Raw genomic sequence first — 27014 nt, 5'->3', positions numbered from 1 at the left:
GTAAGCCCTTCCAGTCCACATGAGCTGACGCAGCCCCATCACGCGAAAGGGATGCAAGGCCATGCCAGACCCTTTGTGCACCTTACAGACACAAGAGTATAGCAAGCTGCCTTTATGAACCTTTGGATCTCAGCACAACTCCAGAAACACCTCTAACAGCATTCCCTCCTCAGTGACCCGTCCTCAGCAGGGATGCAACCTCTCTGCGTTACTTCTGTGCACAAGCAGCTATCCAGCAAGTTATGTTACCGACACTGACAGGTCTCGTAGTGCCAGGGGGTCTCTAAGGCAAGGAGACCCGCTTTGCTGGAATTGCTCAGTTCACACCAGTTGCAAGAGCCCACCACGGAAGGGTACCATTCAGCAAGATGCTGGCAAGCAACCTAGCTAACCAGGTTTATACACTAACAAGGAAACAATTCCCTCTCACAGCTGCTGCTGATGTGCATACGTATCTTCTTCACGCTGACCTCTTTCAGCTTTCTTGGGACGTCCACATGGAACTGGTATGAGACAGAGGCAATAACATTTCCGAAGACTGATGGAACTAGTAACTTTGATTTTCCAAGATAAACACACACACCTATTAACTAGACCAACAAGACTCAAGAGCATGCTACCCACACACTGTATGACACCCGTCATGGTAGAAAGGCACCTGCATCACACTCTGCAGTTCCAGTACTTCCCCGTGATGCAGTAGGGATCTGGCAACTGGTGAAAGGAAGGGAATGGGACATTGCCACTGCTTACCAGCTGAACTGGGACCAATGAAGTACAGTGCTAAAAAAACAACTCAGGGAAATACTGTTGTCTAGCCTTATTTCAGGCATCCAGAGGCAGGACAGTTAGTTGCAGGGATGGTCTCCACATGGTCTCGTGATCAGTACTGGTGAAGCCCACTGTGAGACAGGGCTTTGTGCATACCTCCAACAACATCCTTCCTCTTGCTCACCACCACTATGCACTTGCCAGAGCTGATGCAGATGACAGGTACCCTTGCTGAGGGGTCATACGAGCAGAGGAAGACAACTTTGTTGCAGCAAGCTGTTTCCTGTGATCTGCAACCCATGAGCTGGCTCATGTGGTCAGCTGCTTCTGGGAATATTTTAGAGACAGGAGATGGGTTCTGAGGCACTGCCAAGCCACTTTGCCCACAGCAGCACATGTTAAATCACAAGAGATATCCAGTCTGCAGCTTCTCCCAGAGCTCCCCCTCCCCTCTTCTCTCCATTCCCTCTAGATGACATGGCACGCCTGTGAGATGAGCTTTAGAACCTCCTTGCACCCCAGAGTGCCCTGCAGTGCTTGTACAAGAGTGCCGAGTACAGCAAAGAACAACCTCTAACAAAGATCCTGCATTACAATCCACAGGTACCATACTTTGTTACTCAGCATGTCCCCTGCCAGGTGACTGGGAAACTGTGTGTGGCAAGGGGAGGTGTTCTGTGGTATGGTAGCCAAATACATCAAGGAAGGAGAAATTTAATCCCACTTAAAACAAAATACAGCACAGGACAGTGTTCTTTTAGGGGGCAGGCTGGGACCCTCAGGGCAGCCTGCGGAGAGCTATTCAATTCCTCTCTTTCAATGCAAGAAATGTTAACTCACTGAACTTTACACTATGAAAAGAGCTGCCAGGTAATGCTGTCAGATTGCCTTTGAAGTCAGACAAAAAAACGGGGAAGGGGAAATTCCACAATACTCTCACCAGCACCTTTGCATCCACAAGCAAAAGGCAGCAGACCTGAACTGAAGACTGAAGGTAAACAAAAAAGTTTCCTGTTTTTCATAGTCATGGTCCAATGCAAGCACAGATACCCTGATGAGGTCAGAAAGGCACCAGCCACACAATTACTGAAATCAACTAAAAAAATAATCTGATGTGCCTTTGGGCTTGTTCTATTTATACAAAAGGTATTAGCCAGATCTAATGAAAATCGTGATGAGAATTAGCATTTTCAGTCACCCATGCAAATGTTAAGACCACTAGCAGATCATTGTGAGGACTGTTTGGCCTCAATTACTGTCTGTCCAGGGGAAACACTTGGGATACAACCTTTCAGGTACAAGCTGATAAATGGAGACATCACGTGTTTACCCACACAGGCAAGTAACTCCCTCATGAAGGAACCTCATGGATGAAGAAGCGACTTTTGAACCATAGCACTGTATGACCCAAGTTCAGTTTAACACTGGAAACAGCAATCTCACATTTTGTGAGAGGTACAGGTAAATCCAGTACCAGTTTAGTGCATAAATGTTGACTCCCCTATATGCTATCCTCTCCTCTTTCTAATATGCAGATATTTTAAAAGGAACCAGTACACTGCACCAGTGTCCACGTGCACTTTTAAGTGACTGAAGAATAATGCAGCCACAGCAGTCACTCCTCCTGCTATTGATATTCTTTGTCTCAGCTAAGAATTGCTCTGAAACAAAATTTTTAAAACTTCTTGCTGCATACTATACTCCAAATGTGCTGAACTTTTATATTTTCCCCTCTACAAAGGATAAGGCGTTCAAGGAATGCAAGCTTAGGAAGCTTCATTTTTTCTTATTACTAGCCACAAAGGCACTACCCTTGGACTTATTTATGGGCTCTATTATAAAGCATTCCTTTATTCACTCAGAGTCAGAAAGAATTCCCCCCAAACTGCAAGAAACTTTTTGGTTTACTGGTTAACACAATGCATTGGTTAACACAATGGTTTTTCCTCCCCTCTCTACTCATGTCAGCTGCATTTAAAATCAGACCTTAGTAAGTGCACAAAAGCAAAAATGTACAGATTACATTATTTTGTAAACAAAATCACCTCATCTGGTGGATACATACTACTAAAACTACTGAATTGCCTAGCAGAATGAAAACAAAGCCACATTAAACCAGGCTAATAAAGTGAACAGTTGGCCAGCAGTGTCCATCCCGAGGACATAACTTACGATACCTCCGTGGTATCCAGGGATGAGGGAAACAGCTTTAGGCCTTTTCAAATCTTTAACTGGTACCTCAGCTTTAATGAAAACAGTTGTGTTCACCTACAGTAGAGGCAGAAAGGCTGTCTCAGAGTTTGCTGCTGCCAGCAGCTGAATAGCCTTGCAATGCCCTTGCCATGTAAAAATGTTGCTTTTAACCAACTCCACTGGATTCCAGCTCTCCAATTTCCAAAGACACCAAGCAGTATAGAATTTCTTATTCATATATAAATTCAAATTAAATAACCATTCTCCTTCAAAATTTCACAACGTTAATTTTTTTAAATTCTCAAGCCATTTATTGTTTCTAATGCAAAAGGATAATCAGAGAAGAAAACTAACTGGTCCAAGACTCACAGTAAAAGGTCAGTTCTCCTCACTAACTGCTATTTCCACACCTGTTCTGTCACTGCTGCTCTGCCCAACTGATGGCAATGCTCTCCAAGCTGCCTTCTAATGCTGGGAGTAAAATATCGCCAGCACTCGTGTGCTTTCACCTAACCCATGCTCTCCTGCCTGGGGAGCAACAGCCTTGCAGAGCAATTAAAAAGCTATGGTAAACAGTACAAAGCAGAGAGCTGAAAGGAAGAAAAAGCAATACATGGGAGAAAGAACCAAAAGAGAAAAAATACAAGAAAATTGGGGGGGGTGGGGCAGATAAGTGGCGTACAAGTTGTTCATGTGAAGTTTTTAGAGGTTACTTAATATCAGGATATGGCAGGGGACTGAAGAGCAAGAACAACAGTGAAGTTTTCTAGGTTAATAGTTTCCTTAATATTCCCACAGGATTCTTTGCTACTCTAAACATAGCACAGAGGAAAAAATAAGATCCAAGTAGATCATCATCAGGGGCAGGTTCAATAAAGAGTTCTTTCAACCTCCCTCAAGCTGCTTTCTCTCTTAGAGCTGAAAAATATCCAGAGTTCTTACGCAGTATTAATTACACTGACACTTTTAAATTTGGAACGTGCAATCCCAACAACGCAGGCAGTCTGAAGACAAAAAGGAAGCTTTCAGTCACTTAAAAAATAGTTTGAGTGGAGATATATTTGTTGATTTACATTTGGAGTTAATTTTTAAATGCCTACTACAAACACCTAGCAGAAATACCCTTCATTGCATGCTTGCTTTCAGTGCAAGAGTCTACCAATTAAGTTGTCCCAAGCCCTTTAGCGTACTTAAGAGTTTGGAGTACTTCAAAAATTTAGCAGAAAACCTGTTCCTGAAGGTCTGAATCTTTGTATTTGCACTGTGCTATCTACCTCCCCTTACTACATGGAAGCTTCTTTGAGCTTGTGAAGTCTTGTCAGGTAAAATTCAGTGCCAAAGAAGAGACTGTCCACTTTCATTATTATCTCCATATTATACTTGTTTCCAACACTTACAGAAGGGAAATGACAACTAGGCACAACAGGAAAAAACCTGAGCCATCAGCAGGAAACAGAATCTCTTGTTTTGACTACTAAGGTAAGAAAAGATAAATAGTGGAAAATTCCCCTTATAGGCATCTTAATAGAGGTGGATCATTTGAAAAGTTGTCCTTACCACTGTTTTTATACAGCCAAGGCACCTGTCAGAGTAGCTTCACTATCTTAAATAAAAAGGATCTGACCAAGGAAGAAAACAAGAAATAGTTTCACTTGATACTGTATTTGAGTAGACATAATTGGGGAGTTCTTGTATTTTGCTTTTTTAAGTACTGTCAGAGCAGCAATCCACAACTGTAAGACAACAAACAGAAGTTCGGAGGACAGAAGAGTGTTTATTTGCTTGTCCTTATGTGGGTTACCAGCTGAAGCTAAGCATGGAGGGGAGCAGAAGTTCCTATTAAAGGCTGTATGAGTTCTCACTGTAAACAAGTTTCTTTAGTCTAAATTCAGCACAATGTTGTGGTACTGGTACCAGCTTGGTGTGATTTTTAAGAAGCATCAACTGTTAAAGTCTACTTTTATTATTAATATATTTGGTTATTTGTATTTATTATTAAGATATTAAACTTTGAAACTGAAACCAAATCCCATGTAGCTTTAATACAAGTGCAACAAATGTTTACTGTTTTTGCTAGGCTTCTGTTCTGTGCTTGCTGTACACTGCAACTACAAATATTTATGCAGCACATATTTTTGTGACAGTTCCCACTACCAGTTATTGATCGACTATAGGCGAAGCCTATCTGTAAGCTATGCTATTTCCACATGCTTTCAACCCCCTTTCCCTGAAAATTCTTGCTTAGCAGCTGTTCTGGTTGCAATTAAAATAACTGGTAATGAAAATCAAATATCCTCATACTCTAAAAATGAAGTTTTCAAGGAGAAGGAGAGAAGCAACCTCACACTGGCTCTGCTCAGCCACCAGGTATCACTAACCATGTGAACAACAAAATCCAAGCCTGTTTTGTGTTTATGTCTGACAAACCAGATTAAAAACTTTATGTTTTTAAAGTTGCTTAATAAACTAGTAGAAAGATAACGATTATTCAGTCTCATCATTTGCACATGAAAGGTGGAGCAGAGAAGTTACAGTAAGGTGTTGCCAGACTTCACTGGAACAAATAGCTGCATTTTACTTATCTTCAGATATCAAAGGACTTGAGTGGGACAAAGATTACTTGGCTTGACAAGCTTTCCTAGATCTCTCCAGCTCAAAACCAGAGATGTTTCTGAAGAAAATCATGAAAGGATTTAATTTAAGCCTAGCAGCAATTCTTATTATACTAGCACAAAATTTACTACCATCCTCTGATATTGTCAAAGCTAAGACAAGATGCTTTGCCCCCCTTCCAAATACAGTGGAGCTGCACATTTCCAAAGGCTAGAAGCAGACGAGTTCTTCCTCCCAGGAAGCAGAGGCTTCATGGCAGCGTTAAGCTGCTTTAAAATATGCTGCTCATCCCACGCTAGGTCCTCACTCAAACAACTCGTTTTCTGCCAAAGAATGGGCTCAGGGAGTTCAGCCACTGGATCATACCAGTGCCAGGGCAGAGGACACAGGGTAGCAGCCCTGGGACAGTCTGACCAACAGCACGGCCACATCCTCCACTGCGCCCATGAGCTACACTAAGTGTCAGGAGAGTTTCCTCTCCACCCTCCCACCATCTTTAGACAGGAGCAGGTAAACTGAAGCCATTTTCTCTACACCCTTTATTTTATTCCCTCATTCATTGAAGACCACTGTGAAAATCTGCTTAGCTCAACCAAAAGCGAGATCAGAAGCAGTTCAGTATTTTCCCTCAGTAGGTGGTGCAACCTGCTTTATTCTTTAATATATCAATCAGATGCCTTTGACAAGAGCAGTAAAATCACATTGTTCTTGTTGGGAAATACATTTTGAGAAGGTGAAGTCAATGCCTGTGCTGTAAAATGAACAGGAAGGTTACTGAAGAACCAAAAAGATGTGAAAGACTTCAACTCAAACTTTTCCAACTGTCCCCACTCTAGAAGAGCAGAGAGTTAAAGGTTTTAGGTAGCTGGAAATAGTTGCTGCCTCAAAGCCAGTTTTTCTGTTTAACACATGTGGTTAGACAGCCAACAACCATTCCTAGGGATTATCTGCTCAGAGTATGAAAGACAATAAAACAACCCACCATAGGTTTTTCAGTCAGATCTGGGCATGATTCCCATTAGCACATTTTTATTTTAAAACTGTGTGTGACTGCTCTGATTTTATAATACAAGAAAGCTAAGGACAGATGTTGGTACTTAGAGCTGAACAAAACTCTGCCAGGTAAATAAATTGTAGAGTTATGAACTGCTTCTGAACATGCAGAAATATGTTTCATGGCATAGCAGTTTAAATACATTAGTTACTGCATGCAGTTGAAGAAAAACAGCATCTTCCAATCTTTAAATTAAAACAAGCCAAATCCAAAACCCAACCAGGTAAATGCACATTTTTCCCTGTTGATTTTGGATCAAGCTCTGAGTGAGAACTGATGGTAGACAGCAGCTCTAACCACTCAAGGAAGAAAACAACTGGTGTTCAGTACTGGTTTACTGTTACAGTAACAGACTATTAAAAAAATATAGCTACAAAAGAAAAAAAACTTATAGCAAGTTTCTGAAGATGATACTTGATGGCTTTTTACACACAATCAGTTCTTCAGACTGCAAAATGCAAGACGATACAGGTATCAGAAGTTATCAGCCTTCTCCAACTTCCAGCCATGTTAATTAACAGCTGCAGTTCATTTGTGGCAATTACTAAATTATAATGTAAAGCCCTGCTCCAGTTAGCTGTGGAGTGTGTTTTAGGACTGTTTGCTGTTAGAATGCCCTTCAGCTTGTTCAGATTTTTTTGCCTTTTATGCTCCTGAAAGAAGTGTAATATTTGAAAAAGCTAACGTGAAATACAGATTCAGCACCTGACACTTCAGCACTTCACCTGCCTCCTACTTGGAGGGCACTTATCATGAAACCGTTTAAACCTTTAGAGAACTTCAGAATTAATTGTATTGTTGGAAAGATTGTGAATTTGATTTAGAATTTGCTTTAGGATTGACAAAGTGCCCCCACGCTCATTAATTTATTGTTATTTTATAATAACAATACTCTATATTAACAATTGTATTGCTATTGTTATTTATAGAATCAGAACAGACCTCCTATTGCAATGGGGACAAAAGAAAAAGGCTTCTCGGAAGAGTTCATTTGACCTCAGTCTGGGATCAAGATGAGACCCAACAGGCTGTGCACCACCTCTGTCACCTCCTTTGCAACTTGAGCTGTAGCAGATTTTGTTACTGCCTGTGTAAAGTCTGTAAACCCCAATGAGTGGTAAGAAGTGTAGATCTGGTTGTCATCAGCCTTCATCACTTCTCCCAGAATCAGAATCATTAGTCTGGATTTACAGTGGTATGCTCAGTTCGAATTAAGATCCAAATATCACTCCATTCACTATGCTGCCGTCTTTCAGCATCTTGGTCCTAGATATACCACTTTTCCTTGGAAAAAAGCACTGCACAGAGTACTTACAGAGCAATCAGCATGTTCATTTTGCAACACTTCCCTGAGTTTCTGAACTTTCTAGGTCGAACACACCATAGCAGGTAAACCAAGCAAAAGAAGAGTAATCCTGAAATGTCTTACCTGGTAGACCTCCACTTACATCTTTATACCGCACTTGCTAAGTTCAAGGAGTTGTTTCAGGCAGGTTTACAATAAAGATATTATAATTCTGCTATTTATTCCATTCTATTTAAGAGCCTCCAATACATCTTGGAGGCCTCTGCCTCTGTGAGACAGGCATTAAAGTAAGATTTGATAATAATTTCATTCCATTTAATCATACAAGAAACACTACATACAGGACGTAACACTAACTTCTTTCAGTTTTTCTGTTCTATGTTTCTGCTTGAATTCATAGTTTACACTTAAATATTTTTGCAGTATGCAAGAGATTGTCTCAAGTGCTGTAGTTTGACTCAGACACAGAACAAATATTACCGAAAAAATGATGATCAACTGTATCATCAGAGAAGCTCTTCCTCTACGCAGGTCTTGGCTAGAGTACTAGAGTTCAGATATTATGGAGCAAGTCAGGCACATCCATGATTTCTTGGGTTGTTCTACGGTCTTTGGGATATCCATCCCTTCCACAGCAGCAGGCACCTTCCATAGAGAGCTCTGTGTATATGTGGTATCAGTTACGGCTGAGTGAACAAATCCTCAAGCTCAAAGCATCAGCTGATATAAATCACTACTGTACTAATGAAGCCAAAAGAGCCACATCAGTTTACAATACAGGACATGACCCATACTTGCAGCCTGGGAAAGCAAGTCAAAAGAAAACTGCCTTTTCTTTTTATAGCCTGGTTCTCTAATTAGGATTTTTGTCTGCACTGTAATTTGGTATTGGGAAAAAAAAAAAGGCAGAAAAGAGCACCACATACTTTCAGCAGACAAATCACTATGAGCTATAAAAACTTGCTATAGCCGAATTTACTCAAACATAACCCACAAATGTTCCAGATTCTTCTAGACCCCAAAACCCATGAACAGTAATTGTTGCAAGCACACTGGGAACAGCAATTCAAGTTCTTACTAAAACAGCTAGCTACGAAGCACTGACATCACTGGCCTGCAAAGGGAACAGCTGCTGTGATCCTGAAAAATCTGGGGCTGAGGAGACTTGAACAAAACAGGAGAAACTGGAATAAAGCCATCCCACACCTGGACACCAACCTGGCATGAAGAGTCCAAGCAATGAGCACATCAGTTGCCTCTAGTGACAAGTGAGGGAAAGGCTTTTGAACTGAAAAAGTACAGGACTAAGCTCAGATAAAAAACATCTAGGCAAACAAAAATCAAACTAGCAAAGTGTTCCTTGATTATTGTGCAAAGAGTAAGTTATCTATTTTGCCACTCTGGGAACAAACAGGCTGTTTTAACGTGATTGTATCATTCGCTTGACAAGAGAAAGGATATCCCAGCTATAAACTGAGAAAATAGATGACTCATCAAGCAGTTGATAAACAGTTTGCTCTGCTAGAAAAAAAAAAGACCTGTACTTCAACTATTCAGTCCTTTTATGTCTGCACACTTCTGCCTAGTTCCCTCAAACAAGACTGTGAGAATAACCTCTGGCAGCCACCTTCCAGGACTACTCCCACTGAAGAGCAGTGAACCCTGATCCAAAAGCCTAGAGAGCCCGTACCCTGCAGTCTCCTTCAAAGTCACAGCAGAGGACTACTCTCATATTTTACCAGCATCCCTGTCACCTTAATTTCCTGCCTCTGAAGTCAGAGTTTAGGGTGTGAGCTGAAGCACTGCAGGCACACCACATTCCTCTGAATGGCACAATGATTTCTTGGACCTAGTCATCTTGTTCTCTCATGCAAGTCTCCAACAGAAGGACCAGCATTGCTCTGTCAACTCCATCTGAAGACAGGGAAAAGAGCAGGGGAGCAAAGGAAAAAGAGATAAACAAGATTTCAGTAATTCCTACTATTCTTGATGGGAACAATTTCTAAAAGCTTCATCAAAGCAAAGGAAATGGACTTGGGACCATCCACAAGTATAAATCTCAAATGTTAACCTCAGGAGTCCTTTATGAGAGGTACCATTAAGCAAAGGGATCGGCCAGAATTTACTGTTCCCTTCAGCTTTATAGAAGGAGAATGTGTGTTGGGAAAGTTTTCAGGCTTTTCCACAAGTGAGGAGGCATGAGCCTGTCTTCCCTCTTACAGGAGCTTTCTTACTTGTCAGCATGATTCTTCTCACTGAGCAAAAGGTAAAAGAAAAGCTTTTAGGAAATAATGCCCTTTTCCATTAAATTTAAAAATTATAAACCTTCACAACTAGCATACTTCTCCTATTGAAGAAAAGGAGGGAGCACTTTTTCTATTTGTAGTCAACAGTTCTCTCATTTGCCTACTTCTGTGATTTGCATTTTGGTGGTAACCCCCTCCCAATGCAGAGTTAGGGATACTCAGTGGTTTCAGCAGTCTGTTCAAAGCAGAGCAAGGACAACTGCATTTTGAACAGGATTGATGCAGAGACATGAATAAACTTGAACTGAAGTAGGCATGGTAAGGGATTTCTCATAACCTGACCCACCATAAACACCAGCATCACAGGAAAAAGATTTCATAGAATTTGTGATCCACCTTTGTATTTTCTGCACAAGAAGGGAGAGCAAGTCCTCTCCCACAGACATATTCATTCACTTGATAGACACACCACCAAAGCAAACTGCTGTACACCCTCTTCTCAATTGTCTCCTTGAGTACTTATCACATGTAAAAGAAGGTGGCAGACAACATGCTCTGAATGGACAAGAGCCACACAGCCCTGGATGTACCTGAGGACACTGAATTGAACCACACACTACACCAGCTCATATCAATGAGAAGGCTGGAGCCTCCTGCTACATCCTTATCATTACACAGCAAGAGTCCAGGTGAAAAAAGCTACATGACTGCTCAAAGTCTCGGATTAAGTCTTTTTTCTGAATCGGTTGCTGACAAGACTTTAATTCCAAATTCCATATGCTATAAATCACTATATGACTGAAAAAAACCATGGAGGAAGTGTTAACATAGTGTTAGGTTCCCCCGGGATTTATGGAGCTCTGTGTTGAAGACACCTTATTATAAAAACCAATTCTCATCTGAAGCAACTGCCAAACATGGTCTTTAAGGAGAACAACACACAGCCACTTAAACTTGATGTCACCTTGACATTTGGGCAATTCTGCCCAAGGTTTGCTTGATGAATCAAAATGAGAAGAATCAGCATTCTTTAGTGTAAGGAGGGAAAAATCATCATTTGTCTGTTTGCCAGGTCAACATAGTCAAACAAGATGTCATTTATGACTTTTTTTTTTCCTTTCATAACTACACATCTCTGTGGGTTCCCATACTACACAGGCATGAATCATTTGGGTATGACACTGACTATCAAGATGGATAGATAAGATTTCGAAATGTGAAGTAGTAGTACCAGGATCCCCTTCCTCCTCACAGCTCCCTCAAAAAAGTGGAAGAGTGCACTTGGCATGCTGAAGTGATGATATAGTACCAGTGGTACACTCCCCTTGGAAAATACCGGGCCCATGGTGATTCTCAGCATGTTATCCTTTAAACACCTTACAGGTAGCAATGCAGTCCCTCTACCTGCCCTGAAGCCATGCCATTCCTGCAAGTTGCGATGAAGTGCCTGAGAGGAGGAGCAAGGTGGCTCCTAGGCCCCTCTTACATCATTTCAGCCTTTAGATTGGTGCCACAAATCCACTCTTCACCTCGCCCCAGCACACTTCAAGGCACTGAAATGAAATTGCATCTTACCTTGTCTTTGTATAAAAACCCTGAGCAGTGGATGAGCACTTGAAACAGCCTTGAAGAAGTTGTCATCATTATTAATAGGGAGAAGGTCTCCATGCACATCAGCATATCCAATCATCACTTCCAGGTTGGCTATGTGATGAATGTGAAGAATTAGTTTGTAGAAGTCTTCAAACTTTCCTGGCTTGTAGCGATCCAGAGAGAACCTTCTGAACTCTGCCCCAAACTGCAAGAGAAAGCAAAGAAAGCATCAGCAGATGTGTCAACAGAGGCCAGTGCTCTAGCTTGGCACTCAAACATGGTCTACATCACCTTGCTCTTTTCATAGACTCCAAGAACATCAGAATCAATTGCGTTGGAAAAGATCTCTGAGATCGAGTCCAACCTCTACATATTCCAACATATTCCATGATGAATATAGTCACATGTTGTTTCTTACAAGTCTACAAATGGTCCTCACATTAGAACATAAACATGACTACCAAGACACCACTCTGTTTGACAACAGATATGCTCAAGTGTTCCATCTTAGAAGAAATCACATTTTTAAAACATTAAGTTTTCATTAAATCCTCTAGAGAATAACTGCATTTGTAGGATTTAAACAGGAGAGGAAAAATTTGATTCTCTAATGAAAGAAATTAAGAGAATGAAAATGGGCATCTAATTAAATTAAATGGCTTAAATCATCTTTCTGGTACACTTAATTTAATAATTCAGATTGTATAGTATTAATAAGCTACTGTTCATCAACTGAACCTCTAAAACCATGCTAACTCACTCTTGAAAGCATGGAACCACAGCCACACATCCAAGTACAAGTAAGGCTTGGACTAGGATCTCATGGAAGTTCTCATTTGCAAAGTCAGTCAATACAAGGGCTGGAAACCAAAGACACAAAACTAACAAGGACACAAAGAAAAAGAAGGAAAAAAAGAAACAAAAAAAGAGAGAATGTTCTCAAGATAAATTCTTCATCAAAATGAAGAATGACTTGCTTAGAGGTGCTCAGCTCTTAAATCAACTATACATGCAAGCCAATCTTTTGCTGAGACTAACAAAAGTATGAATCATCACTATAATCATCTTCAAGCAAAAAGAAAAAAAAAAAACCACGACAACCCTAATGGCTTTGGGCACAAGCATGTTCTCAAATTACTTCCGCAGTTATGAAAATCCCACTCTTCAGCATCAAAGCCTAGTTGTGATCATCTGAAAGCTTGTTTAGTCAAATTATGCTGCTTGTTTGTAATATTAACTGCTAGTTCCAGTTTGGATTTCAGAGTGCCCATCCAAATGCACAAGAGGCAAACAAACCACAGCTGGTTCCAATGGGGGAAAAACAGTCCTCCTTTGTCCTTCACCCCCCGCTCCTCTCCAGAGAAATCCAAGTGGCAACTTACTTCCATTGACACATTTCAAACTGAAAAAAATTTAAGTATTTTTACTTAAGTTTTCTTTTTCTTAGATTCAAGCAAGAAACAACCATCTTCCAGTGACAAGTTTATCTACATGGTAAACTAAGGGGGCAGGAACAAGGTCTTCGTAGGCTTTGTTTAGAGCTGCATCTCCTACTCTGCACACCTGAGCAAACCTGGGATTCCTTGGGATTCCTTTAGCCAAAATGCCAGGACATTCAGATGCCAATTCCAGGAACCATCTGTTTACTGGATAACTTGTTTAGGACCATTAGCACACACAAGGATGTGGCTGCTGTGCAGTCTCACCCCAGTCAGTACAACACCCATCCTACACAGCCCCCTCGGACACCTGCCTTGCACGGTCTGCCGGGGGAATCCATCGGTCCTGCTCTGCCCAATACATAAGCTTAGGGAGAGGCCAGCTCCTGCAAAGGGACAGCACACCCAGCAGGAACGTGACATGGAAAAGGAGAGAAGAAAGAAGTAAGGATGGTTACTTGCACGTTGCTATGACCCAAAGCTCAGCTTAAGTTGCCACATGAGAAGAGGACATGTGGCAAAAGGGCCAGGCCTCCCAGCCTAACCCTGTGGGCGTGCTGGACATGACACTACTGGATCAGTGGAGCGTGACATGTGGGAATGCAACTGCAGACTTGGGGCACTGTGGTCTGACATGAATGCTGTACAGTCAAACTAACTTGATCATATGTTCAGCCTTAGGAAAGTCCAAAAGACAATTTCATTTGCCTAGGAATAGGACAATAGTAAATAAAGTACAAGAGATTTCACTTGTACTTTTTGCATGACATAGCCTTTTAAGGCAAGAGAGCTAGAAGGTGATTCTGTAGAGAGGGGTAGGAGGAGGGAAGAGTGTCTTTTTCAAAAGAGATTTAAAAAGATAAAGAAGATGATTTTGTTTTTGTTTGAAGTTAGTATTACTGTAGTAATAGTCTAGCTGATTAATTCCCTCTGTGCATATACACAGGCAGCAACCATTGTCAGTGGGTCTTTTCAGAAGGGGGGAAAAAATGCTTCAGCTCATTCATCATCACTAATGAGGCTGATAGAAAGTATCGCAGTAATAATAGGTTTTGCAGTACCACACAGCTTGGAGACTGAGTGCTCTGCATTGTATTCAGCCAGGATTTTGAGGTAACATCCACCACGTATCTTACAGAAACTACAAAATCTGAGGGCTTTGCACAGATAGCCAAGATTACTAATCTGCTTCTCTAAACTACAAAGTTCATCTTTAGAGTATCTCTTCACAGAAAGATACACAGAGACTAGTGTCTGCCAGCAAAGTCTCTGCCAGCACAGTACTGTATTACACTGTTTGATTTGCTAACAGTTTTAACAGGTAGATTAGTTTTCCAGAATGAAGTAAATTATTCAGACCTATTTAACTAATACAAATACTGCATCTAGTATTGCAGAAGTCAGAGGACGAGAGGGACATAGATAACTTAAAAGAATTTAGTCTGACAGAGCTAATCATGACTGAAAAAAAAAACAAGCTAGAAAGAACTGTACGTTTTCTTTCACAAAAATAGCCTCTGTCCCAAGATCCTCAAAGTATCAGCCAACCACTATACTTGCTGTCTGCAGTTTGATGACAAAAAGCACACAACAAAATACATCAGGCAGAAACCTTGATAAAAACAGATGCCAAGTTAGCAAAAAAGAAAAGTGTTCAGATAAAAGTTGTCTTAAACAAGGAAGTCACAGCTAACTGATCAAAACTTACAGTCTGACCAAGAGCAATCAACTGCTTTTTTTGTGTTTTTTTTTCTTGCTAAGGGGTACGAGAGGTCAGAGGAGATGAGGAAACAAGATTTTGAGGTTTATTTACTTAGAGAACTGTTATTTTGTAAAATGAAAGAGTTATTTTGAAGTAAAAGAGATCAACTTTTTTTTTTTTAAATTTTAAGTTTCAAGAAGTTTACAGGGCCAAAAATGAATCCCTGTGTTTATGAAGTGCCATCCCTCCAGTTTATTGCTAGCTTTGAAATCAGGGTATTATAATAAGAAGACATCAAAGAGCAACATTTAGCAATAAACATGAATTATGTTGGCCACCTAGTTCTCTCATGGAGTAAAAAGTCAAGAACAGAAAGAAAAACAAACAGTTTCATCCTTGCATGGACTGTAATTTCTGCTTACCTGTGAGACTTTCAAAACTGGGAAGACCTAATCAGTGATGCTTTATCAGCAAGAAGAAGCAGAGCGTAAGAAAGAAGAGGGAAGACAATGTAAATGGTTTTGTGCTTGCTGACTTTACCTGGGACTTCAGAGCCCTGGTGTCACATTTATGTCTGTTTCTCCATTCCCTTTTTCTCCCCCAGTTATGTCTCCCCCAGCATATGTCTCACTCAGCACTCTCTTGCTCTCCTCCCGGTCTCACAGTGGTTGTCACTATGGAGAGACACCACCAAACACAGAGATATTCTCTGCAACAAGTTCCTTCTTCAACTGCTTGCCCCAAAGCAACTCTGCTTCATCCCAGTGATCAAGCTGGTAGAAGTGTGGGATTTCACATTCTGCTGTTCCGTGCTCACACCTTGCTAATTCTTCCAAGAGACAGTCACAAGAGCAAGACACCCTCTCTTCTATTTGCCTTTCACAGAACCGACATCACAGATGTAATTTCACTACCTTCTCCCCCAAACTTTTTTCCTGATTGATATCATGCCATATTCCTACCCTTCTTCCTTCTATTCCCTCCTTTCCCATAAAAATACAGCCAGGCTTTAGTATCCTAAAAATCTTAGAATAGTTTCTCTTCCCAAAGAAAACCAGTGGTTCCCATTCTTTTTCGTGCTTCTTGGATACAATGCTTCACATCTCTGCTTTTTGTTTGAAGAACAACCTTTGTAACTGCTTCAACCCTCTCCAGCAGTCTGTAAGGTTCAGTTCATGATAATACTTTTCTTTCTTCTGCATCTACTTGGAAGAGAAAGTCAGCTTCTTTGTCTATCCCCATCACCCTCAGTTCAACTTCTGTTCATGAGATGCACTTCCTATTCAACTTCATAAAAATTCTCTTCATAGACGCTCAGCTGCCAGCTCAAGGGCAACTTAAAGACAAGCTGATCCTTTCCCCTGCCTCACCTACCTTATTTCATGATTATTGGGAACTAGACCACTACACTGCCTTCCCCAGCATCTCTAACTCCAGTGCTACCTTTCATTCAGGTAGTTGCATATATTTATGTGTTAATTACCCAGATCTTTTCTGCCCAATATCGTAAACCCATGGACACCATTCAGCTACTCATCTGCACACCTGGACTGCTGCTCTGTACTTTATCCTTGCTTTCCTAAACACTATCTTGCCTCATTACCAGGCGGGAGTCTGTGAAAATAGCTATCCATGAAAGCAATTTTATCAGCCTGTTCACTGGAACCCATCATTCCTTTCTTTGCCACCCCTGCTCCAGTAGCTCCTCTCATATTAGATCACCCACATAGCTGCTTCCTCCCTACCATCTCTCTCAGTCCTGCCTCCAAGCAGCATACTGCCAGCCTTTGTCACCGCCTCACCTCTTGATATTTAAACCCCCACTGCTGTTCTCCTTCAAGAAACAGTCATTAGCAGCAAAGCAAAGCCTTTAAAATAAATAACAAGTGCAAAGTCCACCTTTCCAAAAGAAAATCTCTTCCTTTTTTATGCCAGTCCCCTATATCTCTGGGAAGAAACCAAACTCTGTTTGCAAATGATGTAGACCAAGATGGTCCTGCGTTTTCAAGAGAAGACCAAGCATCACACACTCCTTAACGCCACAGAGCTTAAGCACAAATACAGCACAGAATGCAAACATCCGTGGCATGTCACCATCAGGACAAGGGAAAAAGGAAGATTTGGCACCTTGCCACCCCAAGAGACAAAGGACCACTGAATCAGGTCTGGTCAACACTGCCAACAGCAGATAAATCCGTGAGCCTAACTTTCTGCAGAAAGGTAGCTCTGCCAAACAACAGGTCTCTAGCAAAATCAAAACATTTTCTGAACATTTAATAAGAGATATCTACATGGATATAAGAAACCTGTAACCAGTAAAGGCTCTGGCTGGTTGCAAACTTATTTAAGACCCTTTTAGTTTCCGCCAGAGGTTTCCCCATGAGCTCAGTGCCAACAACAGCTGCAGAGAAGTAATTTGATGCACATGCATGCAAACCCCTGGCCAGACCCGAAGGGGGACTGGGAACAGCTGTGCAAGGCGGAAGCAGGAGCGATGGCCCAAGGCTGGGTGGCCCTGGGACTGGTGCACCACATCCCACCCCAGACATTTCTGCTTGAATTAACTGCAGGAATTTCCAATGGGAACAGGACTACTCGGGAGATTTTACTTCACTTAGAGGAAGGGAATGTCTCCAAAGGTACATTTCATCATTTAACTTCTGGCCTCCATTGTAAAGGTAGTTAGGGGCAAGCAGTCAATCCTTGGAAAATCTTTTTTGGTTACTAAAGCTCAGATTGAGTGCAGTCTCTTACAAAGGGAATGATAAGGGACTACAGAGGAAAGCACCATTAATTGCACCTCTGAAGAATTCCTTGGAGGTGGCTAGTTCTGGAGCCTGTCAGACAGAGCCTCCACAGGTATTTTAATCTCACACAGGAGACATTCCTTTCTGACTTGGCTGTAAACAGCATTTAATTTTCTGAGGTGCTCTTCAAAGTTGAAAGGTCTATTGTTCAGTGTCCTTTAAGACTGTCTCAGTGTGGCGAGACTAAATTTCAGAAGACAACTCACATAAGACAGACAGGCTGGACAAAGTTTTAAGCCAATCAGAAATTCCCAAGTTACTAGACTAAAAATTATTACAAATGGGTGAGAAGCTGGAGGAAAGATCAAGAACAGGAGAGTATGGGAGGTACTGAAACACAAGGTAGCAGCCCTAGCCCTTCTGGTCAACGCATCACAGGGACACTGATAACCATATAGTTAGCACAGCTAGCACCCAAGGCCGTAACAGTATACTAACTTTGGGAATATTATCGGAGGAACCATCTTTCCATAACTAGACAGACCTGAGACTACATACAACCTGAGCACCAGAGCATATCCTCCTCTACACCACGCTCTATGACACCAGGCAGCTCAAAGCACAGGTTCTAGCCTTCCCTGTATCTCCTACAGACACAACTGCTCACATAGTGTCTGAGTACAGGTCAGAGAAGATACTTACACTGTGCTGGTGCTTATTGCAGCTGTCACCTGAACAGAACTATCACAAAATGACTTGTCTGTGTAACACCTTCCAGCTGAAAGGTTTGACCTCTCTCTGTGAAGGGCAGCAAGCATGCACAGGGCCCACCGCTGTGGCTCAGCTGCTGCATGGGAACTTGTAAAGCTGCGGCCGCTTTCTCTAATGTCACCTAACCACGTAAAGACAGACTTAAGTTCACTAGGTATGACCACTTCAGAAAGTCATCCTACTATGAAAAACAAAGATCTGTAACAACAGACAAACCAGGATTTTAGTAGGTGCTATTTAGCACATCAGAATAAGTGCAATACCTGCCGTGAGAAGCCCAGCAAACTGGGAGGGAAAGGAACAGAGGCAACACTTCTTAAGGGATTAATGTTTACAGTCTCTTTCTCTTGACACGTTTTGCAACAATCCAGACCATCTCAGGCATTGGAATGGGCTGCCCAGAGAGGTGGTGCATTCACCATCCCTGGAGATTTTTAAACGCAGATTAGACGTGGCACTGAGTGCCATGATCTAGTAAATGGACTGGATTTGGACCAAGGGTTGGACTCGATGATCTCGGAGGTCTTTTCCAACCCAATCGATTCTATGATTCTATGATTCTATGATTCTATGATTCTATGATTCTATGATTCTAAGTTGCTATTACCATAGCACACTGTCTTTATCTGAGAGGGGGAAGCACTGCAGTTTTCTGAGTCCGTGCCACATTTGGTTTGCATATAATCAAATATGTTTTGAAGCTTAAAACCAGAAGTTAAATCAGCTGGTTACAGGGCTTTTCACTGCACTTATTTTAGTTTTATTCTAGGTATGACATGTATGACCTTAACTTGGAAGAATAAGTACTGCCTAAAAACTTAAAGCAGACTTAAAGTCTGTTTTAACATCTTGTACGTTTAAAAGGAGTGCTGCTTTTTGATCTATTTTGAAGAGTGCTACACATGGAAAACTTTTCTTAAAATTTCAGAAGGCCTGTAAGGCTTTGGGGTTAGAGTGAAAACAAAGTACAAAAGGCTGGAAAACACTATTTGTAGACCTCTCTCACTTAGTTAACAACAGAGAGTATAGAACCAGACCTTTAAAATCTCTTCACAGGGGACTGTTAAAAGTAAGTTTGCTCTTACTGCTGTTGCTACAGTTATAACACTGCTTGATGTTCTACTTTATACCTTTCCAATACACAATGTGTGTACATATACTGTAATAGCTGAACAGTCACATAGACATGCAGTATCAGCAACTTTTGGAGGAGGAAAAAAAAAAGGATGCAAAAGGTTTAAACCAGCAAGCTTTATGTAATGGCACAGGTACACTTCTAAGAAGAGGCAACAACATGTGAGCAGGACAAACCATTCACAAGCTGTTTGGATGTTATGTCTATCCAGCAGCTGGGCAGGCTTGCTGAAGCACTGACTTCTACACTTGCCTCAAACTAAAGCACATTCTTTTAGCTGCTAGTGACTTTGTAAGAACATGGAGCACGGCTGATCCTAAACATGCTGTCTGTCTTTGAAAACCATAACTGTATCACGTCTATTCAGGACACATCAAAAATGACTGAACATTTATTAAAAATCCATTTGCGACATCCATCTGAACACCAACATTTACTGGAACAAAGTCAAAACAGGATAGGAGAAGAGAGTAAAAAAATATGGCTATAGTTAACTGGTTCTGTTTATCTTAATGGGTTTGTTTATAGTAGTAGGATGTTAGTCACATTATTGTTAATTTGTAAATCAGTTTGTAATGCAAGAAAACATGACACTATTAATAAGGCAGAAATGTCACAGTCAGCACATGAATCAGGTAGCTGCGCTTTTATAATCCTCAGCCATTACCAAAAGTTCCACTGTCTGAGAGGGTTCAGCAACAACAAAGGGTTTTTTCCAAAGGACTATTTTTTGGGGAACCATGAGTACATTTAGCCCGTTTTGAAAACATGAAAATTAATTCTTACTTGTATATATACAGTTGGCAGGAATTTAAACGGTAGTAGCAGAAAAATAGTGCTCTGTTGCTTTTAAGCCAGAAACAGAAACTCAAAGTAAAAAAAAAAAAAAAAAAAAAAAGAAGACCCACACTTTCACTAACAATTCAAAGGCCCAAGGCAATCTTATATCTCTACTATTCCAGAATATCTAAGTAACTCGAAAAGAAATACATATTTGGGCTGATAGCTACCTTCCCTGTTTGAAAAAAGGGGACAAAAAATTAAATCCCCTTTCACTCAGAGCAAGACAAAAGAAGATTGGCTACATGGAGTTATAATTAAAGAAAAGTCTCACCATTAATGTAGGAATTCCTATTTTACAAGTATTTGTTCTTCTGTAGGCTTATACTTACAGGCAAACAAGCCTGCAACCTCTCTGTAAAGCTAAAGACAGAAAATGAAAAATAGGATAAGAACCCTGCCTATGGCCACGAGATCCCAAACAAAACAAACAAAAAAAGCCCCACACGCTGCAGGCACTGGACCTCTTGGTAAAAGGGAAAAAAGGGGAGAGAAAGGGTCATCTGGAAAACTTTTTCAAAGATTAGAGACATTTTCTTCAGAGGGGACAGATACTTCACTTGTCACCCAACAGAGGAAAAGAGGCAGTGAGTACTAGACACATGAGAATACACAGTTGCTTTAAGCCAGCAAGATAATGTGTTTTCAGATCCTGTCTAAAAGGGCTGAAACATTAATCCTGAGCTACAGAGACAACACCTAGATAAGAACTGAGCTTCTAATTTATTCTGTCGTGAAACACGGGAGAGGAGGGGTGAGGTGTAATTACAATTCAATTAATATTTTCCTATGACATGTGGCAATTTCTAAGTGGGTTTCTCTTTACCCTTCCACTTTCCTACCTAGCAATAAGCTTTAAAGTGTTTTGATTTTAAAACTAGTTCTCAGAGGAGGAGACAGAGGAAGGGAGAAAGCAGGGAATCCGACAGAAGAGGACTTCTTAAAGCAGAAGACTATAGCAATTTCCATCATTGCCATGTCTGAAAACAGAGGTGCAGATGCTGTTTTCCCCTTCAGTATTTGCTGCAACACAGCGATCCAAGAGGCTTTTGCAGCACCTTAGTCACACAAAGAAAAAACAACCCGACGTACACCAAGAGTCATGACACAGTGTCACGAAGCTCATTCTTCTAAAAAGACATGTAGCCAGGGAACATATCACTGCCAACGATCATAGTCACAAGGCATTAAAAAATTCACAGACAGAAGCATCAGCAGCTGAAGCGTGCTTCTGGGACACGTTCCCAGCAGGGATGATGGGTCAGGCTAGGTCCAGCGAAGGTACAGGCTGGCTCAGACCAGCTGAAATCCATCCAATCAACCACAAAGCTCACAAGTCTACTGGACAAGAAGAGAATACTGCCTGGAGTTTTGGGCCCTTTGACACAAGAAGAATGTTGAAAAACTGGAGTGAGTTCAGCCACCAAGATGCTCCCTTCCTCCTTCTCTCTGCTCTGCCCTGTTTTGGTGGTTTTTTTTGATAATCCTCTGGCACACATCAGGAACCTTACAACTTAAGGATACTCGGGGATTTACAGAGAAGTGTCTTACCCAGTATGGTACTAAGCTCTGATAAGTTCTCCCCTTCTAATAATCAAGGGCACAAACCAACTTTAGAGAACTTTATTTTGCAGAAAAGGAAAGAAACCCAGGAAAACCTGGAAAACCTCAGTTTTCACAGGAGCCATTTTTGAATTGTGACTAATGTGACACACCAGCTGGATAGTGGTTTATCCTTAAGAAAGGAACCACCTGGCTATCATAACAGAGGCAGGGATATCAAAAACGCAACATTTGCAGACTATCACCCATTCGACTCCCCACAACCATTTTTTCCAGAGCTCCTTTCCATCGACCTCGATCTTCAGAGAAGAAAAGATATTTCACACCACTGTGTAAAAGCAGCACTCTCTCACACAGCTCCTCCGCTAAAAGGGATTCCATGTGCCCACCAACTGCCACTTCCCCAGCCTTTGAAAAGCCACCAAGAATCCCTTGATCTGGGGCCAGCAGCATGCCCCAGCGCAGAGGCTGAGCTGCACCCACCTTCACTCACCTGGCAGCTTGTGCTCTCAGGCAATAGCTGCAAAAGCAGGAGTTCAGACTCAACTTTCAAGTTCTCAGGCAAGCTGGGACAGGCCTCATACTTACAAAACACAGGCAACTAAATGTTTAAAAGCTGACTACATACGGCTACCAAAAGTAGCATTACTGAATCTTTTTGTTTCCCCAGCCTTAGATAGTCCATGCAAACAAAAAGCCTCAATAATCCGTATTTCCATTTGATCACAGTAGGACAACACAGTGATCCACAGGGACAAGACAGACAGCATCATAACCGACCCTATAAGATATTTAATAGGACGTATGAGGCCTTGACACAGTACTGTGCCAAGTATCATTTGCCAAAGCTTTTCACTTCAAACCACTGAAGAGTAACTCCGTGAGAGGGAATCTATGAGCTTTACAGACAAAAGAAAACCATCCATACCAACCTCTGTTTGCCAGCAACTGGCAACAGCCTGCTACATCGACAGCCTGGCTGTTACTGTGCCCAAGTCATGCTAACAGTGAAACCCACCAGCACCAGGAAATTCAGCAGCACAGCTTCCACTGACCCACAGTGCAGGTTCAGGGATCATCACTGGGCATAGGCCCTCGGCAGGATATTTTGACTTTAGCCTCTATTTTTTTTCCTCCAGTTTTTTTCCAATGCAGTACAGTCCTCTACAGTTACTTCTGGGTCATCAACAGTGACAACCCTGAGCTACAGAAGACCTCCAGTAAACCCCTCCCACCCATACAAACTTATTTTCCTTCCCTCCAAAGATCTGCAATCATTGCTATACTTACAACCTCCCTATATCACTCTGTGTCTATAGAGACACATAAGATTTGCTTACAGAATTCCTGCAGCTATAGAGGAAGCTACGAGCTGTTCATTATACAGTTGCTTTTTAATTGTTAATAGAACAAACTCAAGCTACGGCAATATTAAAGTAGATGAGAGAGGATGACCTTAAAAATTCTTACCTGTGTTTTAGTGTAAAGCTCACACAATGCATGGGGTATAACGCAGCAGACAGAAAACAGGATTTAGGAACCACAGTGAATGTTGTGGGTGGGTTACATCTTAAAACCAGTACAAACTGAACCAAAACTTTCCAGCAATGGAAGCAGGATGGAACTTTCTAGGCCAGTTGAGCCCTTCCAAGTTGCAACGGGAGCTTAGGAAACAAGGGCCTCAATGTACATTTCAGGTGCCACGTTTAGAAATTATTGGAGGCTGCCCTGGACACAAGGTACTTCTCCCACTGAAGTCACCTCAGCTCTGTATGTTGCTCAAGGCCTTTGATCTGAAGGCAAATTTTACCAGCAGCAACAGACAAAAATGGGGACCACTGAGCACTAACTCCCAAACTCATCACCTCCAACACCAACTCAGCAGATGACTGGGGACTCCAGAACAGGCTAAAGTTATCTGTATTCTTTTCAGCTTATGCATTACCTACACCTTGCCCGTTGTATGTGTACAAAACAAGGCTTCCAGGGAGATTTCTCAGTGTTGCTCAAATGCTACTTATTTTTGCCCTCAGAGGTGGCAGGCAAGATTTTGACGTGCTGGTTCAACCAAGAGCGACCAGAGGCTCTTGAAGAGAGTTCAGCAAGACCAACCTCAGGCACAGCCAAACATCATCTTAGGCCACTGAGCTCCGGCAGACGGCTGTTTGTGCACACGGCAGCTCTGCCGATCTCAACTCCTTCCCTAACACCACCAGCGCGCACAAGCTGATGCCGGTGCCAGCATCCCCAGGTAACACCCGGCACAGCCGCCGCTGCGAGGAGGTCGAAGCTTCCCGCAGGTCTCTCTCTGGCTCCTCGGGCTCGGACCCCCGGCCCATCTCCTTCTTGCTCCTGCGCTCCTCTGGCCAGTGCGCTGGGGAAGCCGTCCCGCCGCCGGGAGCCGGCAGGAGCACCGAGGCAGCGGCAATAGAAGCGCCCCGGGCTGGAGCGGGGGCGGCACCGCCTCCGCGTCCCCCACCGCCCCCGGGCCGAGCCTCCGCCCGCCCGTCAGGCGAGGCCAACGGCACTCCCCGAGCTGCCCCGAAAAGTTACCGCCGGAGTCCCCGCGGCGGAACAAAAGATGGAGCGGGAGCGGCGGGCGCCGCGCCGGGGGCGGGCGGGGAAGGGTCGCGCCGCCGCCTCCCGCCAGGCAGGGGCGGCTCGCCGGGAGCGGCGATCCCGCCTCTCCGCGAGCTGCCGCCAGCCCGTCACCGCTCTGCGGGCTGTGCCCGGGGCACGGCTCCGGCCGCACCGGACGGGGAGCTGGGATACGGGATGGCGGGGTGGGGGGCTCCATTCATTTTCGGGAGCGCCGCCGGGCAGGGGGGCTCCCGGCCGAGGCTGCGCCGCGCTCCGCTCACCTTACTCTTCACTTCCACTGCGCTGCACTCCAGATACCGCAGAGTCTGAGATTTGTTGAAACTCCGGTTCATCTTCTCGGCCCCGCTGCCTCCCTTCCCGCGCCGCCGCCTCCCTCCCTGCCTCCCGCCTGCTCGCGGGCCGCGCGCCCCCCGGGCCGTCCCCACGAGCCGACGGCCCCGCTCCCGCCGCGCTCCGCTCCGCTCCTCCGGGCACTTTGTTCCAACGGGACCGGCGGCGGCGCCCGCAGGGATCCGCGCGGGGCTCGCGCGCTCCGGATCCCGACACTGCCGCGCGCGCGCCCGCCTGCGCCGGCGGCGGGCGGGGCCTCGGCCCGCCGGGACGCGCCCCCGGCCCCTCCCACAGCCACGCCCACCCCGCGTGGCCGGGCCCCGCCCACTCGGCCGCCGCTGAGCTCCCGCGCGACCCCGCCCCGCGCGTGTGCGCGGCCCCGAGCGCGGCCCCGGCGGAGCCGCCGCGCAGCGGGAGCTGGTGCGGGAATTGTTTTCCCGGGCGGCGAAAGGTCTGGCTGCTGAGGCTGTGCAGGAAGCAGACAGCGCATCCGCGGCAGCCGCCGGACCGTAGTTCGCCGAGTGCTCGGAGGTGCCCGTTGTGTGGCACAAAGGAGACCCGCACAAACTTTCCAGACAGCGCTGATTATTCATTGAAGAGTGTTGAGATCTGAAAAGTGCTGCGAGTCATTAATTTGAGACCACAGATCATCAGGTTTGGGAGGAGAGTTTCCACCACTCTGTCCTTGAAATAAACCGTCAGACTGCCTCCCTCTTCTAGCAGGTCTTATTAATTAGGTAGGTTACTAATTTGAAAATCTCGAAGGAACTTACTTCTTTCCATCTCCTGCCAAGGACCTTTATAATTCTAACAGACCTTTTCTCTTCAGTCAACTTCTTTTAGTCACTGAGAGCCTTTGAAAGTGGTATTTTTTTCCTACACAGTCCTGCCCAAAACATCAGAAACTTAGGACATGGAACAGACCTGTGCAACCAGTTTTCTGCTGCTCAACGTCTCCTAGGATTGTCTGCCCGCCTAAGCAAGGAGCATAAAGTCCTAAAAGACATGACAAATCACCCATCCCTTCTCCAGACCCACTGAGCAGATGTCAATGGCAGTGATGGGGAATACCCATGAATTTAAGGGCAAAAAAAAGAACTGAGTTGACTTCTCATGTGATTCCAAGTGGGAGGATCAAAGCATATGCCCCAACTACAAACTAGCTCCATCTTATTGGAAAATGGACCTGAAATGAACATTTGCCACATGTTCTGGGCTTGCACCGGGTTTGGAAGGCTTGCTGTAAGTTAAATTGGAAAAATAAAGTCTAGATAGCTGAGAAAGGAAACGCTTGTGTGAACTTGATATTTTCCTCTTTTCATCTTAGTATGAGGAATGCAGCAGCTTTGCTTTCCTGCTGTGATGGCCAAGGCCAAGCTGTGGAGATACAGCATCCCTGGGGTGCTCAAGGGCTGAACATCGCTTTCGGGATGTTTTGATGTAAAGGGGGATCTTGAAATCCAGCAGCTGGATTCGAGCGTTTAGAGGTTCAACATATTGTGCAACAAGGCCAGTTCACTGGCATGAAGTTAATCAGTAGCTGAAGGACCAGTCTAGTTATGTCGCCTCTGACGGGGGAAATGCTGGTACTGCTCGTACCACCAGAAGCATCAGGGGGACTTTATTCCAGCCCACCTGTCCTCCAGCTGACCCTTGAAAAGAGACCCTGCTGCTTGCTTTACCTTCTGGGTCATGAAAGTGCCCCGGGACTTACACTTCACACACGTGGTGATGTGGTTGAATTCAGAATCACAACCACAGAGAAGAAAGTTCTGAATTAATTTTTTGTTTCAATTTTTTAAATTTTTTTTCTGAAAAAAAGTAAGTTCTTAACAGGTGGCGATCAACAAACAATTTTAGTCTTAGTTTTAAATTTGGTACCTCTTGTATTCGTGATGCTCATTTGAGAAGCACAGATTAGACTTGTCTTTTATTTTATGCTTCAGGGAGCACATATGCTTCATTACCATCTCTTTTATATTAATAGACTCTTCAAACTAATAATGCCTACCAAGCTGCATGTAACCAGAATGAGAATTCAATGAAAATGAATAATATATATATATATTTGGGTGAAATGAAAGCTGGTAAGGTACACTGAATTCATAAA

General features: G+C 43.3%; 1 protein-coding gene across 1 annotated transcript in view; it reads right to left on the bottom strand.

Annotated features, from left to right (window-relative positions):
* The window catches only part of PARD6G (par-6 family cell polarity regulator gamma), a 65198-nt gene extending 40079 nt beyond the window's left edge, over positions 1–25119 (bottom strand). The window contains exons 1-2 of the mRNA XM_027745340.2: positions 24835–25119; positions 11759–11981 (exon numbers count right to left, since the gene is read on the bottom strand). Of these exons, the coding sequence (XP_027601141.1) occupies positions 11759–11981; positions 24835–24906 (295 nt within the window). The 5' untranslated portion in view covers positions 24907–25119. The remainder of the gene's footprint in view (positions 1–11758; positions 11982–24834) is intronic.
* Between the last annotated feature and the right edge of the window lie 1895 nt (positions 25120–27014).

This window comes from Pipra filicauda, unplaced genomic scaffold (assembly GCF_003945595.2).
Source record: "Pipra filicauda isolate LSUMZ 115617 unplaced genomic scaffold, ASM394559v2 scaffold224_size1409572_pilon, whole genome shotgun sequence".
Taxonomy (NCBI): Eukaryota; Metazoa; Chordata; class Aves; order Passeriformes; family Pipridae; genus Pipra; species Pipra filicauda.
Note: the sequence above shows the minus strand (reverse complement) of the source record. Positions and strands in the feature narration are given on the sequence as shown.